The 19,893-nt window shown below is 42.8% G+C and overlaps 1 protein-coding gene across 2 annotated transcripts in view; it reads right to left on the reverse strand.

Moving 5' to 3' along the window:
* TFDP2 (transcription factor Dp-2) overlaps positions 1-19,893 on the reverse strand; it is an 88,422-nt gene that overhangs the window by 48,920 nt on the left and 19,609 nt on the right. For both annotated transcript variants that reach the window (XM_088466616.1, XM_088466617.1), the window contains exon 2: positions 13,802-13,899. In XM_088466616.1, the coding sequence (XP_088322742.1) occupies positions 13,802-13,804 (3 nt within the window). In that variant the 5' untranslated portion in view covers positions 13,805-13,899. The remainder of the gene's footprint in view (positions 1-13,801; positions 13,900-19,893) is intronic.

Consider the following 19,893-nt stretch of genomic DNA (forward strand, 5'->3'; position numbering starts at 1 on the left):
CTGGTGGTTTGGCGGCTACTTAATTGTGAACAGTCAAATGATAAAGTGTGACTAGCACAATATTATTATTATTATTGCCAGTGATTTGTAAGGCGTAACAGTGCTCCACTGTACCAGACAGTGGGGAAAACAGAGGCATACATGAAGACAAAATATGGTTAAAGGGCAGAGCGAAGATAGAGAAGTGACTGTGGCTCAGAGTGTGAGAATGTACCCGTGCGAATTATATAGGCGGGAAAAGGGAAGGTGCTAGTAATGACATGAGTTTTCACTGAGAATTTAACGATTTCAATGGCTGTGGGAGAATATGAACAGGCAGGGCAAGCATTCCATAAGGGGTAGCGTCACAAGAGAAGTCTTGGAGAGGTGGCTAGCAGTGACAAGGCAAGGGACAGGTTATAGTTAAATCTAAAAGAGAGGGAGAGTATGCTGAGAAGTAGTTTTAGATGTAAGTAGGGTTGCTTTGTGGAGAGCTTTGTAGGCAAGTTCAAGTCATTTTTATTGCATTCTGTAACAAGTTGAATCAGGAAATGTGAGGTGACCCCAGAGGAAAAATCAGTATTGCTGTGGTAAAATTTAAAAGGTGGAGGCAAAAGAACTGCATGAGAGACTGAAAGTGAGGAACAAATCAGTAGGCGGAATAAAGGGCATCACCGAGGGGGCAGACTTGGGACACTGAGGAAATGTTGGCGTTGTTGACTAAATGAGACTGGAGAGAGGTGCGACTGAAGTGTGAAGATGATAAACTCGGTGTTGAATATATTGAGCTTATTGGGACATCCATGCTGAAGTAACAGAGGCAGCTAAACAGATGGAGCTGAAGGGGAGAGGTAGATTTGAGTTTTGTCGGTGTAGAGGAGGATCTGGAGGCCAAATTAGCGAATTAGTTCCCCAAGAGAAGCGGTGCACAGTAAGAAAAACAGAGGTCTGAGAACAGAGACTTGTGGGACAACAACTGGTAGTGGGAGTGAAGGCGAGAATGTGCCAGAGGTGGATACACTAAAAGGAGTGATACAATACATAGCACTCTTTCACAGAGGCCAATGGACGGAAGGGTGTGCTGGAAAAGATGGTGATCAACAGTGTGGAGCAGCAGAAAGGGAGTGAGAGGAGAGAATGGGAGTGAGAGGAGAGAAAGGGAGAGAAGGAGGAGAGAAAGGGAGTGAGAGGAGAGAAAGGGAGTGAAAGGGGAGAAAGGGAGTGAGAGGAGAGAAAGGGAGTGAGAGGAGAGAAAGGGAGTGAGAGGAGAGAAAGGGAGTGAGAGGAGAGAAAGGGAGTGAGAGGAGAGAAAGGGAGTGAAAGGGGAGAAAGGGAGTGAGAGGAGAGAAAGGGAGTGAGAGGAGAGAAAGGGAGTGAGAGGAGAGAAAGGGAGTGAGAGGAGAGAAAGGGAGTGAGAGGAGAGAAAGGGGAGAGAGGGACAGTTTATAGTTTGTCGGTAAAGCAGACGAGAGAAAGACAAAGTTGGTTTTATAATATTAGATTGTAACAATACATTAGCTTGACTCAAATCTTCTGGTCCAAGGATCATCTTGGAAAAACAAAAAATATATCAATTACAAATGATTTTAACATTATTCAGAAATGTATGGATGATCATTTCTGTAATGTCCATATAATCCATGTACAGTACCTGACATTATCGGTGACCTAATTGTATAGATGCATATTACAGATTATAACTACTCTTAGCATGTCACCCTACTAACAGCACACACACAAAAAAAAAAGTGACAAGTATAAAAAGACGTTACAAGTTCCTGTCATATAACAGCCATCAACACCTGTCATAAACAGACATCCTCTCTATTGTTAACTGAAAAGTACTGCAGCCTGCCCTCCACTCCCCTGTGTATGTATAATGCACCTTGTCCTCCTCCCCTGACATACATTCCCTGTACTATGCACACAAGTCATGTCTCCAGTACAGCTCTTTGTGGATTATAATAGACCATCTGCATAGCTAACCTCCAGACGCTGAATAAACTGACATTTATCACAAAAAAAGTACTATGCATCAATGAACAATAAAACAGGATTAAAAAACTAATATCAAAGTCTTGAGTATAAAAAGTATGTGCTGTACACCTAAATGCTAATGTAGACTGCTACAAACAATAGGCCTTAAAATCTTGACAGACCAGAGTTTGAGTATATAGGGAGTATACTGTATAGGATAAAATGGTGAAATACTGAATGCTATCTGTTATGACATGTGATGAAAAGAGCAAGAGCTATACATTATGTTTGTTAATGCAGTACAATTTGGTATAGTTAGAGTTATTATGGTGCAGTTGTAGTTACATAAATGAATTGCTACTAGGTGCTTGAATGGTTAGTGAGATCAGTAGAGTTGTGACAACAGCTTCCATCTTGTAAAGGTCATCCCACCATTTGTTGTTATTCCACCCACCATTCCTAGCCGGCCTTGACAAAGTCTCTCTCCGCTCCCCCAATTACAGCTACTCAGATTGTAGTGCTGGTGACAGAGAGCTGGAGCCAAGGCTAGACTGGGATTGAGCCGGTTATGAGGAGGAAAGACACCAATGCGGTTCCCTCACTGAAACACTGAGGATTCAGGAAGCACCAGATGAAGACAGAAAGAGCAAGAAAGCGGACAGTGGTCACAGGGAGCGGAATAGCTGACAACGAGATATGGGTATCAGAGAGGAGAGAAAAAGTACTCCGTATGTGGGGCACACTCCTATAGAATTAACAAACTATAATAAATAAATTTTATTGATATTCATTAAAAAAGAAAAGAGAAAAAAAAATGGCCAAAAACACCTATCAGGTTTGGACAATACAAACAGACAATTCTCCAATCGTAGGAGATACACTGTAATATTACTGCAATTTGTGTTGTATATTTTTTGTCAATACCTATATTTTTTCCATATCATGTTCATATCTTTCAAAAATCACAAGGCAGGACATTTGGTATTAAAATATACAGTTTGGATGTAATAGGCAAACACAATTGTTTTTTGTATATATTGAAATATATACAACAGTCGATAATCACAGTTGTTTCATATATATATATATATATATATATATATATATATATATATATATATATATATATATATATATATATATACATACATACACACACACACACATACATATACACATATATATATATATATACACAAATATACATATATATATATACATATACACACACACACACATACATATACACACACACTGCTATTATATATATCGCAATGTAGGTATTCAGGTATTCAGGATTGCCTCTAAGCAGATTCCTGCTATGCAATCATCTCAATTTGTATTGTAAACTTAATCAAAAACTATGGAATAAGGATATATATCATGTTAATACCTTTAAAACCCACAGGACAGGACATTTAGTATTGAGATATACAGTTTTGAATGTAATCGGCAATCACAATTGTTCCCTGTGTATATTGAAATATATATGACAATTGGTGATCACAGTTGTTTCATTATATATATATATATATACACACACACACACACATACATATACATACAGTCAGGTGAATAAATATTGGGACATTGACAGAATTGTCATATTTTGGCCTCTATTCACCACCACAATGGCTTTGAAATGAAACAAACAAGATGTGCTTTAACTGCAGACTTTCAGATTTAATTTGAGGGTAATTACATCAAAATCAGGTGAACGGTGTAGGAATTACAACGGTTTCTATATGTGCCTCCCACTTTTTAAGGGGCCAAAAGTAATGGGACAAACTAAACAATCCTAAATCTAACTTTCACTTAATACTTTGTTGCAAATCCTTTGCAGGCAATTACAGCCTGAAGTCTGGAATGCATAGACATCACCAGACGCTGGGTTTCATCCCTGGTGATGCTCTGCCAGGGTCCTACACCGTTCACCTGATTTGGATGTAATTACCCTCAAATTAAATCTGAAAGTCTGCAGTTAAACCACATCTTGTTTGTTTCATTTCAAAGCCATTGTGGTGGTGAATAGAGGCCAAAATATGAAAGCAGTTCCTTTCCTTCTCCATACTCTTCTCTTCCCATCACTCTGGTACAAGTTGATCTTTGTCTCATCTGTCCATAGGATGTTGTTCCAGAACTGTAATGGCTTTTTTAGATGTTGTTTGGCAAACTCTAATCTAGTCTTCCTGTTTTTGAGGCTCACCAATGGTTTACATCTTGTGGTGAACCCTCTATATTCACTCTTGTGAAGTCTTCTCTTGATTGTTGACTTTGACACATATACACCTACCTCCTGGAGAGTGTTCTTGATTTGGCCAACTGTTGTGAAGGGGTTTTTCTTCACCAGGGAAATAATTCTTCTGTCATCCACCACAGTTGTTTTCCGTGGTCTTCCGGGTCTTTTGCTGTTGCTGAGCTCTCCGATGCGTTCTTTCTTTTTAGGAATGTTCCAAACAGTTGATTTGGCCACACCTAAATGTTTTTGCTATCTCTCTGATGGGTTTGTTTTTTATTTTTCAGCCTAAATGATGGCTTGCTTTACTGATAATATGAGATCCAAAGAGCTGTCACTGAGAGTCAACAGCAACTGAATCCAAATGCAAATGTCACACCTAGAATCAACTCCAGACCTTTTACCTGCTTAATTGATAATGAAATAACGAGGGAATAGCCCACACCTGTCCATGAAATAGCTTTTGAGTTGATAGTCCCATTACTTTTGGCCCCTTAAAAAGTGGGAGGCACATATAGAAACAGTTGTAATTCCTACATCGTTCACCTGATTTGGATGTAATTACCCTCAAATTAATTCTGAAAGTCTGCAGTTAAAGCACATCTTGTTTGTTTAATTTCAAAGCCATTGTGGTGGTGAATCGAGGCCAAAATATGAAAATTCTGTCAATGTCCCAATATTTATGCACGTGTGTGTGTGTGTGTGTGTGTGTGTGTGTGTGTGTGTGTGTGTGTGTATATATATACACACATATACACACACACATATACATACATACACACACACACACACACACACACACACACACACACACGCGCACACACAGTGGTAGCCAAATTTGCGGACGCTTTTTGAAATTTGAAGGTTTTTCAACTTCGAATGCTTATAAAAATGGTTACACTTCATGCAGTGCAATGATTCATATATCAAATTAAAGGAAATTTAATGCTGAATTCAACATCATAAACAGAGGTCAAATATTTGCATTACAAGGGAAGTTATGCAGTGAAAACCACACTTAGGGTGAGAATCCCTGTGTACTTATGATGTTACTGTGCTATCAGTATTTCGTTGGGTATCCTTTATTTTTCAAGACAGCAGCACAGCGACGTGGCATTGAGCCAACCAGTGTTTGAATCTCTTCCTTCTTTATTATGTGGTGCCATGAGACAATTATAGCTTCAATTAATTGTCTTTTATTGGATGGAGGCCTCAGATGTACCAGTTTTTTCAAACTAAACCACAAATGTTCTATGGGGTTCAAGTCTGGGCTGTTTCCTGGCCATCCCAGCACCTGCATGTCATTCTCTGTGAACCACTGTTTGCATATCCATGCAGTGTGGCAGGGAGCTGAATCCTGATGGGACAAAAATGGGGCATTATCTGGAAAAAGATCCCTGATAGAAGGTAGAAGTTTTGGTTGTAGGATGGTGTCAATGTACTTTCTGCTGTTCAGTGTGCCATCTATGACATGAAGGTGGCCTACAGCATCTGCTGTCATACATGCCCAGATCATAACACTTGTAGGATTCTTTGTTGTCGCTTGAATCCATCCTGGAAGTACCTCTTCCCCGATGTGACGTCTCCGATATTTTCTCCCATCACTGCCTAATATCGATATGTTAGTTTCGTCACTCCATAGCACTTGTTTCCACTGACCTTCTGTCCATGTAATGTGTTCTTTTGCCCACTGTATTCATTTCTGCTGCTGCTTTTTAATCAACAATGGCTTTTTTCGGGGAATCCTACCTTTTAGGCCAACCTCCGTTAGTCTTCTACGTACCGTTCTTGCACTGACAAACACACCAGTTGCACTCAGGTCACTGCTAATGGCCGCAAATGACATCCATCTGTCCCTGGCGCAAATTAGTTTTATTCTCCTATCAACGGCTGTTGTGCACTTTTTTCGGCCATTTCCTTCTTTGCTTTGTATGGATTGTGTTTTCTGATAGCGTAAACAAAACTTTTGTACTCCTGATGTTGTCACATTCCCACCAACTTCTCTCGCAATTGCTGCATACGAAAGACCATTTTCACGCAACACCACAATCCTGGATCTCTTCCTGGGTGACCAGTCACCACTTTGCCTGGATGACATTGTTGTATTTATTTTTTACACTCTCATTATCACTAAACAATACACACAAACATCCAACCATAATTGCACTTCAGTAACAAACTTTATTCTGCAAAATGAAACAGCCAAACTAACCTTTCCCACCTTTGAACATGACCTGACCTTGCAACTGCTCATAAACGACAGCTAATTGGTCCTCAGAACGACGATTCCGATTGGCTGGTAGTAGCTGTTACTACAATCCGCTTCTTGAATCTAACGCATCTGTGCTTCTTTGTCTGACTGAAAGTAGCATAACTTCCCTTGTAATGCAATATTTGACCTCTGTTTATTGTGTTGAATTCAGTGTTAAATTTCCTTTCATTTGATATATGAATGATTGCACTGCGTGAAGTGAAACAGTTTTTATAAGCATTCAAAGTTGAAAAACATCCAAATCTCAAAATGTGTCCGCAATTTTGGCCGCCAGTGTGTGTATAATATATAACACACACACACACACACACACACACACACACACACACCCCCCCCTCTCTGATATACTCAATTTACGCCTAGGGTGCACCTTCTATCTTTATTGCTCTCACCCACCAATATTCCTGTGCAATCAATCCTTCCCTACCTTCCCCTTCCCCTATCTATATAAGGAGATATGGGTGACAGAGAGGGAGGGAACCGGTAAAAGGGAAAAGATCTGAGAGAAATAATATAGGGTTGTATCTAGGAGTCGGAGCGCCCCTGGCAAAGTAGGAGTCCGAACGCGCCCCCCTGCTGGCAGTTAGTAAACAGACACTGTGGTGGCTGTACGGCAGTGATCCCCCCTCCCCCTTCCGTCGTCCGGCGCTGATGCTTCTGACTGAAAGATCAGCACTAGTACAGACTTGACAGATTGAACTGGCCGCGGGTGGCACAGCCAGGCGGCGTCAGCACCTTTGACCAGCGGGCACCCCTGGCGAGTGCCATCTGGGAAGATACACCCTTGATACAGGGGTCACGCTGAAAGAGGAGAATGGTAAATTGTTTAACTGGTGAATAGAGAGTGGAAAAAATTAGTAAAAATGGATATAGTTGGGTGAAAGAATATACAGGAGTATATATTATCTCTATATTGATACATTAAAATAAATATGCAGAATTAGTTATCTATTGTATCTTTGTTGAAGATATCATTCATATTTTAAGACTATCACCAGGTTATACTGCAAAAAAGATTCTAGATCAGACAATTTGCACCATCACCACTTCTCTGTTTTAGAAGCTTTAGTAAATTTATCCCCCTGAGCCAACACTACAGGAGCAAGAGCTTGCATAAAATGAACCTGTATTTGAAGAGCAATCCTCTATAATACCAGACATCTCTCACCTGCATCATACAAGTGCTAACACGGCAGGACTGCAATATAAAGAATAGCTCCAATAGATTTGGATCTGCCTCCACTAACTAGCGGGGAGTCCGATCCTTAATTTACATATTGCCTTCAGGATTAGGGTCCCCAGGGCCTTACTCATTTTTTTGCTGATTTATTATTCGGTAGAACTGATATCTACAAACTGTGAAAACAAAAGTAAATTTATCCAGTTCAGGACTATATAACAGCTCACATACATAATACAGTCACACTTTGTATTCCTAGATGATACAACTGTGTCAATAATGTATGTAGCAAAGTGTAACCTTCGCTGTTAATATTTTGATAGCAATTGAATGTAAAACAAATGTAAAACAAAAGGAGAATTTGGGCCTCATTCAGAGGCGGTCGGAGGATGCAAGCGGTCGCTCAGAAACTGGGCGGCCGCTTGCATCCTGACCGCCCGCCTCTGTTGCGGTCGTTAGCTCTACAGCTCTAACGACCGCTCCGGTGATGGTCAGAGACCACCGCGACCATTGGGGCTTACGACGAGACCCTAGGGTAGGGTCTCCCTTGTCGCAAGCCCCGGAGAGCTTCTGGCTCTGTCTGAGCCGGAAGCTCTCCACTGACATCACTAGTGATGTCAGTGGAGGCCTCCCCCAAACGGTAGGCGTTCCCATGGGAATGCCTCCGTTTGGGCTGCCAACCCCCGGCCCGCCTTCCAAACGGGGCGAGCTGTCAATCAACATCGACAGCTCGCCCCCTTTGGATCGAGACCCGCTACGACCGGCGCTGTCGGTCGTAGCGGGTCTCACGCATACGCACGACGGCGCCGTCGTGCGCATGCTCTGTGGGGGGCCATCGACCCGGTCCGAGCGCATCTGCGCTAACGACCGGGTCTGAATGACCCCCATTATCTCTCTCCCCCTCATATTGTAAAATTTATATATATATATATATATATATATATATATACACACACACACACACTCAGAACCCCTGGCGGTCAGGATGCCAACGCTCACATTACCGGCGCCGGAATACAGATGCCAGTCAGAATCCCACCGCCAGTATCCTGACCACCGCGATGCCGAAGGTAAGTAATGGGGTTGGTGGGAAGGTTAGGTTTAGGGGCCGGGGAGAGGGAGGTTAGGTTCCGGCACTAGGGGGGGGGGGAATGTTAGGGTTAGGCACCAAAGATAGAGGGTTAGCATACCGACCAACCAAGTATCGGTATGTTAACCCTGTCAGGATCCCGGCGTCGGGATTCTGACTGCCGATTATATATATATATATATATATATATATATATATATATATACACACACACACACACACACACACACACACACACACACACACATATACATCCGGCACTCAATAATCCAGTATATTAGAACCCTGGTGTCCACAGTCCAAAAGTGCCCCAAAAGCACTATAATACAAGAAAGAAACAGGACGGCACTGAGAGGATTAAGATTTTTTTTTTTTTCTACAAAATCCTCTGAGTACCGTCCTGCTTCTTTCAAAATAAATATATTATTTATATATATATATATATATATATATATATATATATGCGACTTTGAGTCCTGCGGGAGAAAAGCGCTATATAAATACAATTATTATTATTATTATTATATACATTACTTTGCACTCACTTTAGCTTTTATTAATTAACACACATAAAATATACAAAACAGTTTCACAATATGGCTAAAACAAAAATCCTATAATGGACAAAGCTGAATCTGACTGGAGTCTTTCCTTGAGGTTAAGGGAAAGACAGTATCCTTTGCACTGTGAACTTCATGTAGTCTTAGAGACTGCCATTAGACAATGTTTGATTCTGGTTTACAGAAAAGGAAATGATGAGGGTAGAAAACCGTTTCCTCTGTGTGGGAGCTAGAAATGATGTGCAACTCAAATAGTCTGTTTTATGCAGGGTTCTAATGGTCATATGCAGTTATTCTGTCTACAACTGAACTGATCCCCACTGACAAGTTACCTAGTCATGTCAGGAGTTTGATATGAGTAGCATGAAATGCTATAGGAGACAGCATAAGCCAGCTGCTGTGGAACTATACATCCCAGCATGGCTTGCCACAGTTTTAGCATGCCCTAATAGCAAAACTGTTTCTGGGCATGCAGGGTTGTGTAGTTCTACAGCAGCTGGAAGGCCGCATGTTGAATACACCAAACGTCCTGAAGATGGAAACGTGACAGTGATAAAGTGGACACAGACAAAGTACTAACCAATCAGCTCCTGTCATTTTTCAAACACAGTATGTAAAGTGACTGAAGCTGATTGGTTGGTACTTTAACTCCATCCACTTTATCTCATTCCAAGGCTTAGTATCCCTTAGTACCCTTTAGCTACTGTGTCTATATTGCAAATATTCCAACTAGCATATGACTGTACATACTGTATGCTAGTTCTCTAACCTGCAATATATACATTTTCAGTCCAGCCGACTGGATGTATCCTGTAACATACTTGAATAAAGTTTTAATTAACAGAAAGTTCTCAATAATATCATTCTAAATAGTTTTCTATGAGTTCCTAGAATGCATTGTATAGCTCTTCATATAATTCACATTAGTGTCTCAGATGTACTTTATTTAGAAGTTATCTCTGGATAAAGCAAAGTAAGTGGTTGAGCTTATTTTATCAATTGGATGCTATAGATGGGACCTCATTCAGAGTTCGGCTTATACACATGTTTCTGGCATAAAATACACATCCATATAGTTTATTAGCACTAAAAATGCTTCCGCATACAATCTGTATAAAGATTTTTGCATACTGCTAACTTACATTGGAATGGGTATGAAATACCGCCGGCCGACCGATTCTCGTCAGCGGCAGCCCGATAGGAGCAGAGTGCGACGCAGCGGAAGCCCGACAGTGCTGGAAATCCCGATCGTGGATAGGTAAGTATCCACTAACCTAACCCCCCTAACCCTCCTTAGGGGTGCCTAACCGTAACTTCCCCCCTCCAAGTGCCTAACCCTAACCACCCCCTTCCCCGCTGCCTAAACCTAAGTCCCCCGGGGGGGTGCCTAACCCTAAGTCCCCCCCGGGGGTGCCTAACCCTAACCCTCCCTCCCCCTAGCCTAACCCTAAGCCCTAAACCTAACCCTCCTCCCCCCCGCGGCTGTCCGCTCGCGGCGCCCGGCATCACTATGATAGTGATGCCGGGCGCCGGTCTCCCGGCGTCGGGGAAATGCGGGCATCTACATCTAGACGCCCAGCATTTCACCCATGCTGGGATAAGACAGTCGGGAAGCCGGCTGCCGGTATATAGGCAGTCGGCTTCCCGATTGCTTCCCCTTACATTACCTGTGCCTTGCGATACAGTACAGTAATTCTGACACAATTAGACAAGGATGCATCCGCAGATAAGCCTCCCAACAGGCCTCTCTCTTATACAGCTTTTATACCAAAATTCCGGGTCTGTCCCGGAGGTTGGAACATGGTTCCAATCCGGATCAGACCCGGAATTTCCCCCGGCGCCGACCCAAGCTATTCCCGATTCGGCACAGTTCACACCGGAGCTGGGTCTGCAGAGGCCCGGCTTTCCCGGCGTTGAAGTGGACGCTTGGAGATGACGTCATCTCCAAGCGCCGCTGAAGCCGGCCAATCACCTGGCATACGGCACGATCCAGGTCACCCTGACCCGGATCGTGCCGTTTACACTGCAGGGTTTCACAGGTTATTCCAGTGTTAAACTCTGCTAGTTACCTGGGTTGGATTGCCGGGTCACTCCACCTGGTAATCCAACCCTGATCCCTTTTACACCAAGGAGCTACCCGGGTTAACCCTGCAATAACCCGGGTTTTAGCTCTGATATAAAAGGGGTATTACAGGGATCTGGAGGACTGCTGCAATCAAATGCAGTAACAAAGACTTTCAGCAGCACTACTGAACTGCTTCCGATAGGCCGATTGCGCATGGTCTTATTGCAGTTCTATTATATGAAGTCGCTGCCATTGATGCGCTTTACTTCATTAGAAAGAAAAGTTCCATTTGATTTTTGGAAGAGTAAAAGATTAAATTTAATTTGTATTTAATTACATTTCATATGAAAGGCGGAATTCACTTGTTTTCTCGCGCCCGATCTCCTGTCTAAAGTGATAGGAGATAGAGGAGTGAGATTCAAATTATGAGAATATCGCGCCCAATGAGGTCGAGTTTAGCCACGTAAAACGGCTACACCCGACCAAAAAAGTGCCATTGGGTACCGAAACGGGTGCGAGCGGATATGCCGGCGCCGGCAGCTGCTCGTGCCTGACAGGAGCAACAATTGAATAGCGCCATCGGGCGTTTAGGTGGCTGCAGGTAATTGAATTCCGCACGAAGAATGTGACCTTAGCATTTATATAGAGCTGTAAATACATTACTGTATCTGGAGATGTGTCCGACTCATTGTGCATGAGTATATGGGGTTTCCTTTTACACATGTCTCTTCCCTTCGTACTGTACATTCAGGGTGCACCTCTAATTGAGTTATTTTGCATTAACATTTCGGATTTTGTCAGAAGAACAGTTTGCATCTCTATCATCATGATCATTATAATACAGTGGTCCGGGAACAGGGGTAAATTACCCCACATGGGGTAAAAATTAAATTCCTGGGGGTAATGGACGGACAGCCGGACATGCACATGAATGCATGCCCAACTGTGCCGCAGGGAGGCTCTAAGCCGGACGCCCGCTCCTTCCCTGCAGCGCCGCATTAGCCGGAGGCTGGAGTTCTCTTCTTAACTCCAGCTTCCGGCTCTCTCCATGCGCCCTATGGGAGAGACGTCTCTCCCATAGTACCGAGGAGCAGCCGGGCGGACAGGACAGCGGCGGAGGCAGGAGCGGGGATTAAGGTGGTTTTTATTGTACAAGCGGCACTACAGGGGCATTATATGGGGGCACTACTACAGGGGCACTATACGGGGACACTACTACAGGGGCATTATATGGGGGCACTACTACAGGGCATTACTACAGAGGCATAACTATGGGGGCACTACTACAGGGACATTATATGGGGGCAATACTACAGGGGCGTAACTATGGGGGCACTACTATACGATTTCCCTGCTATAATACATTATTTCACTTTGTCATCATATAATTATTCTTATGAGTAGATGATCTGTGGTTAACACCACCATGGAGATGGGCTCAGCTCTGCCCCTCCTTCTCTATTAGCATTGATATCTGCTGGGGACGTAAATCGCCACACATGGAGAGGTGCAGTAGCCAATAGCCCATGACATGTGCGGAAGCCCCTGCACATTAGAGTGGTCACACTGGTGCTGAGTAACGACATTCTATTACAAACACAAACCTCTATTGACTTTCTTCTTGAAGCATTATATAAAACAGGATGTAGAATGAAACTTCAGGAAACACATTGTTGAGACATTTAAACTTTCTAAAAAAGTATTTTAAGAAAAATAAATTTTCACACAATGTGCAAAAATGAATGTAACTTTCTCCATCAAGAATACAGTTCATGTTCACAAAATATACAGCAACAAAAACCAACAGAAACTAATCCAATGAGATAGGACATAAATGGAACGTTACCATTAACAATAAATGGGCAGCACTGATTACCATTATTAGCCTCAAAGACCTAATGTCGCGAGTTCAATTCCCGACCAGGATTTAAATCTGTGAGGAAGTTTGTATGTTCTTCCGATGTTTGCGTGGGTTTCTTAGGGGTTAATTGGATTCTGACAAAATTAGCCCTAGTGTATCCTTGTAGGTTATGAAAATTAGACTGTAATGATGGGTACACACTGAGACTATGTCGGCACGATATGTAGTTTCCGACCGAATCAGAACAACATACCGGCCGCATCGCTCACTGTGTACGGCCAATCTGCGTGCTCCTGCGGCCACGTGCTACATTGTCTGATTGGCTGCGCTGCGCGTCCAAATGGATGATATCACATGTGGCCCGGTGCCAGTAATGAAGGACAGAATGAGGCTTTGTTGAGTCGTTCATTAACTTGTTCTGATGTGTACCCAGGATCCGATATGTCGGCCGGGTACACATTGCTCAGCGTGTACCCAGCTTAAGCTCCAATGGGGCAGGGACAGATATGAATGAGATATTCTATGTTAATGGGAGGCACTCTGTAAATAAATGACGGTAGTGATAATAAATGAACACTCACCATTTGGAGCTCAGCATTCACGTTTAATGGATCCGCGGAGAATACCCTTTGCAGACTTTTACAAGCAATTCAGAGATGCGATTGTTTTGTCATCCAGCCTTGAAAGCACAAATATCAGAGATTTAAGTCGAGCAGTAACACTAAAGTTCCCATGAGCTTAAGAAAAAAAAATTCTTCATACAAAATGGCACCAACTACAAAATGACTAAACCTGCAGCACAGTAAGTAAACCAATCCTATAGGTGCTCCACATGGCTAGAACACACAAATAGGTGTAAAGCAAAGAGGACGATCATCTTACTTCTATCGTATATAATAAAACAAGTGTGATCTCCATGCGAGCGTTCTGAAGTTTGAACTCTTACTGTTTCAGAATGATCAGGCTTCTTATTGTCTGACTTTCATTTTCAATCCAGCTACAGTAATGAACTGGCTGAATAAATGGCAGGCAGGCAACAGGAGCTCGGTGTTATCTCTTAGTAGTAGAATGTGGAAGTAGGTTGGTGAAACTCCAATGGATGGAAAGGCAATTATGGAAAAACAAGGAATGTAGCAAAGCATGTAGAAAGGAAATCAGTTATCAACTAAAAAAAAAAACTGACTGTAGAAGATGGTAAGTGTAATCTGAAAATGTTTGTTTTCCCCCAGGTACATGAACGGAAAGACAAATGATACTTTAACAGTGTCCCAATATTATACATAGAAAATTGCAGAAAAAAAAAAATGCAGAATTGCAGAAAATAAAGCTGAAATTTGAAGTATTTTATTTTAAACTCTGTTTGCAAATCTGTAAAACATGATGATGTCAGGAAGTAGGTTGTGCTGCAATAGTCTATGCACACCAGTCACTCGCCTGACACAGGAGGAGGAAGTACAGGGACGCCCCAAACAAGATGTACAGATAAAGTACCATGGCAACCACCCACATGTGCAAAAGAAACTGAAAGACCCTTACCGGGCCTCATACCCACTGGCGTTTTATTAGGGTTCCGCAAGGCGTTTAAGCTAGAGGTAAATGCAAGAAATTGGAACAGAACCATTTTAAAGAACGCTGCAGCATGGCAACGCAGGTAATATGCCAATGGGTATGGTAATGTTAGAAACGAAGGTATCTAGTGTCATACCAACATACATGCATTAAAAACAGATTTAAAGAGCACCAGTGGTTATGTATCTTATAGATCATGCGCTGGTCAGTGCCACAGGACTGGTAACAAGGGTATAAAATTAGAAGCAAGGCATCACAGACCGGTGAGCCTGACTTCCGTCATGAGTAAATGATTTGAAGGGATAGTAAGAGATGGCATTCAGGTCATACTACACAGCTTTAATGGCACAGTGACGGCATGGTCTCATGATGGGCTGGTCATGCCTAACAATCATAATAAAGATTCAACCTAGAACTTCGTAGTGCAACTGCTGCTAGATTATATTTTTCAATTTGCTAAAGCCTTTGATATATACATAATCTAACGAATACAAGGAGACTGCAAAGTCTAGGGTATGTACATGGTTGTAGGACAGAAACCAAATGGAAGTTATAAATGGAACATACTCATATACTGGGCTAAAGCTATTAGGGGGGGGGGATTCAATTGTTTTTTGTGTGCCCTAAGGAGCAAGTCATATGTTCCTCCGATCGGGCGTGAGTGCCCAAATTTCTGCTTGCACCCTTCTGTGCTGGCAAGCAGAAATCCATGAAAAGTTGGGTTTTTGGGGTGCCCAAACGGGGGCAATAACCAGGACTTTGCATGGGTTTAGCCACTTTACTGAGCAGAGAATATTACAGTCCTTCACATCAGTGCCTGCCTCAATGGAGCTTACAATCTATATTCCATATCACATGGACACACATACCAATTAACCTACCAGTGCGTTTTTACAGTTTTAGAGGAAACCAGAGTATCCAAAGAAAAATTAAACATTGAGAGAACATACAAACTCCACACAGATAGTGCCTTGGTCAGAAATGTAACTCACATCCTCCGGGCTGTGAGGCAGTAAATGTTTGATTATACTGAAATGTATGAATGAATGATTGCAAATGTATCTGTATGGAGCTATGGACACTGGGGGGGGGGGGGGCGGCTGAATTGTTTTGCTATGTCTGAAGTGACGGGAACAATTCAGTTGTTTGTGCCAATGGACACCAATTATTTCTGCTTGCACCCTCCTGAGGTGGCGAGCAGGAATTCGCAGAGAGCTGGGGTTTTTAGGCACCCAAACGTACTGCGTCCAGTACTTTGCAGGGGTTTAGCCGTTTAACTCATCTAAACCCAGTGCATTTAAGCAGACATATACGCGATAAGTAACAGGCACAAACAATTGACTATCGCCCCGTCACTTTAGACGGGAGATTGGGTGCAAGAGAACAATTGAATTCCCCCCTTGGTTGCTTCAATTAAATTAAAGATAAAACATAGTAAATGAGGCCCTATGTATGCTAAGGAATTTTATCACCAAAACGAGTGATACAATTCACGGTGTATGATAAACGGTGCTCCAACCAATCAGCTCCCAACTGTCAACTGTTAGAAAAATGACAGTTGGGAGCTGATTGGCTGGAGCACCATTTATCACACACAGTGACATGCATCACTCTTTTTGGTGATAAAACTAGTTAGTAAATGGGGGCCATAATACGTAAGAACACAGAACAAGAAATGCACACAGCAGCCAAAAGCAGTACATGGCAACAACCAATTAGAAAGCAGCAACAATACATAAAAAATGTGTGGCTGGATTGGAAAATCAGTAGGTCCAATTTATATTACACCTAACTGAATACCTACCTATCTTATACTGATGGTATTACATTAAAATGTGGGCTGAGGAAAGTTGCAGGAAAGTCCAAATATAGACAGACTGGGATGTAGTTATGAGACCGGCGGCCGCGATATCCCGACAAGGGATTTAAGATAGGCGTCGAAATACCTATCTTAATTGCAGCACCGGAATGCCGAAGAAGGCCAGCCCAAATGAGGTAAGTCCGAGGCGCACTTAGTGTTAGCCGCAGAGGGGGTTAGGTACCACTGGGGGGTGGGTTAGGTTTAGGCACGAAGGGGGGAGGGTTAGGGTCAGGCTTCAAGAAGAGAGGGTTATAGTATACTTACCCACTCCTGTTGGGATGCCGCTGTCGGTATTCTGACAGGAGGTATCCCGACAGCCGACATTACATACCCATTCCCATAGACTATTGCACAGACAGATGATCATGCAAGCTTAGGTTTTACAGGCCATTCCCTCCTCTTCTATCATACAGCCATTACACAAGCTCCTTTATTTCTTTTTCTCCCCAGCTATGATCACTAGCCTCAACAGGAATCTCCCAAAAGGATCTTGTAGCACTAGAAGTAAGCAGTATACAGGACAGAGATGCCAAGTTGCATTTGTGACTGGTGCCTCTAGAGTGAGTACCAAAATGTTTATAACAGGGTATGTGTCCTGCAGCTCAGGAGCATAGGAACTTCTTAATTAATTCCAGGGTATATAACATGATAGATTTGTTTATTTCCAGCGCTGGACTAGGGATCCCCCCAAAAAATGATATGATAGATATATGAAGTACCAAAAAAAAAAAAAATGTAAGAACCCTAAGTAATTGAGGGCTCTAATTTCAGGGTAATTCTAATAAACAATGTTTAAAAATAGGAGATCTGCTATTAACTAAATTTTCATCAGATATCAAATAATACAGAGATCATCCAACAGTTAAATAATATTTTATGTAGAACTAACTGGGATATCCGCCGTTACCCGGGTTGAAGAGTGGACCCTGAAGTACACCTGCAGTCTTTATTTGTTTACATTGTCCTCGCCTATAATTCCCATTCCACTGATCCTGAAAAGGACCCCACTGTTTGCTAACATGCACGCAAACAGTAGCGTAACTACTACCATGGGCGCTGCTGTTATGGTGCCAGAGCTGCCTCTGTGTCCCGCCGCTCCCCCTGCACCCAGTCACGCACACAAGGTGGGCTGGTCTAGTCAGGGCCGTCGAAGGGGGCCCGGTTGTCAGCAATGTTAATTTGGTGTCGGCCCGCCAGCTGATTCGAGCTGGCGCACAGGCAGGCAGTCATGGAGAGACAGCGCCGCCAGCCGTGAGACAATTAGAGCATGTGGACCGGCAGCCAATCAACAGTGGCGACTACCGATTGGCTCTCGACCAGCGCCAGATTAAAATTGTGCCGACGCTGTTTGTCCATGACTGCCTGCCGGTGTGCCAGCTATAATTAGCTGGTGGCCTGGCCTCAAATCTGCACCTGCTGATGGCACGCTAGGAGGTGAGAGGCTGCTGGATGGACACGGGGAGGTGAGTTGCTGGGGGGGTATAATGTGCAAGGAGCACTCCTATTGTGTGGAATAATGTGTTATATGGGGCACTACTACTATGTGGCATAATCTGTAAAGGGCATTATGTGTAGTATAATGTGTAAGGGGCATTACTGTGTGGCATAATGTATAAGGGGTACTGCTACTGCGTGGCATAATGTCTATAAGGGGTACTACTGTGTGGCATAACATGAATTGGGTTGGTGTGGGGGCAAATGTATGAGGTTTTTTTTTTTTTTATCTCGGGGGAAATTTTTAAGTTGTTGCTATGTGCCCAAAAAGTTCTAGTTACACCCTTGCATGCAAATATGAACTTGCATGAGTCATCAAGTTTCCTCAGACTGAGGTTAAAAGGATACTTTTGTAGCTTTCTCACAGGTTTTTGTCAGACTGCCAATTTACACTGAAGCCTGCCCTGGAACCTGTATAACATAAGGGATATTTCACACACACCGGTTTTGACCGGCCGATTTTTTACCAGCAATCAGTGCCTTTCACATGCAACAGCTTTGAGATGTTTTGAATGTTGTGGTTTGTTTTCTTCATGTAGTAGGCATGTGCAGCAGCTCTATTCAAAGATAATACTAGTTTAAACACAATAATTGAAAACAGGACTACAAATAAAAGTACTAACCATATATATTTTTATCCTCATCTCCCAACACATTGAAATCTTCTTTCAATTCAAAGCAAATCTCTTGCCACAAATTTCCAGTGGCATTTCTATCTTAATAAATATCTTGTGTTTTGTCCCATAAAACTGATCTGGCTTCTACTAATGATATCAGCCTCTCAGTAGCTATGTCACAGCTGTCACTTATATTGACACTCAGGTACACACTTGGAAAAGATGGAGTTGTGGGCAGGTACAAGCTCAGAAAGCCCAGTGTGTGTGAAAGCAAACATAGCAACATGTGCTAACGGACCTGCAGTGACGGCACGGCAGAGGTCCTGGTCAGTGGATATTCCTGGCTGTAACACGGCAACTGTGCAGTGTCTGTACCGTCTAAAAGGACCCATCTATTTACCAAGTTCACTAAAATTTGTACACGGCAAAAAAACAGCCGTGTTATTGCCGGACAGCCAAAACCATTGTGTGTGAAAGAGCCCTAAGAATGTCCCCATTTTTAGGGATTGTGTGACCCTGACGAAGTTCAAACCTAGACAAAAACCTAATCCTGGTCTCTACTACACCACCATGCCAAATTTGGGGGAGCTAGGTGCAAAACTCTGTCTGTGCATAAAGGACAGACAGACACGCAGTCTCGCTCATTATACAGATATGGGGCCAAATGTAATAGGGTGTCTGTTTTATTGACAGTACAAACTTGCACCTTCTCGCATTTTTTCAAAGTGCGAGTTTGTGCTGTTACTCGCAAATTCAATAGCATGTGAACTTTTCAGCTCGAGGCTACTCCATACGCGCGTTTAGGTGAGTTTTTCCCTAGGAAACTGACACCTTTTAATGCGAACATACAAAAAAGATTTACAGATGCACAACTCCAACATTAAAATCCAGAGCGCAGGACACCCCCAAACCAGCCCAGCTGAGCCACCCCAGGGCATCGCTCCAATAAGGAAAGGTGAAGCGTAAGGGCTGATTTTTGGGGTGTGGGTCCCCTGGATGGCTTTGGTTGGGCTGCTTCAGGGCATCGCATTATATACACATTTTTCTTTTCTTTCACTTTTAGCACTTCCATTGTTTGTTTAATATATATGTATTATTTTCACATCTTTATTTCTCACCTCCCTACATGCAG

This window comes from Taudactylus pleione, unplaced genomic scaffold, assembly GCF_031769625.1.
Source record: "Taudactylus pleione unplaced genomic scaffold, aTauple2 ptg000066l, whole genome shotgun sequence".
NCBI lineage: Eukaryota > Metazoa > Chordata > Amphibia > Anura > Myobatrachidae > Taudactylus > Taudactylus pleione.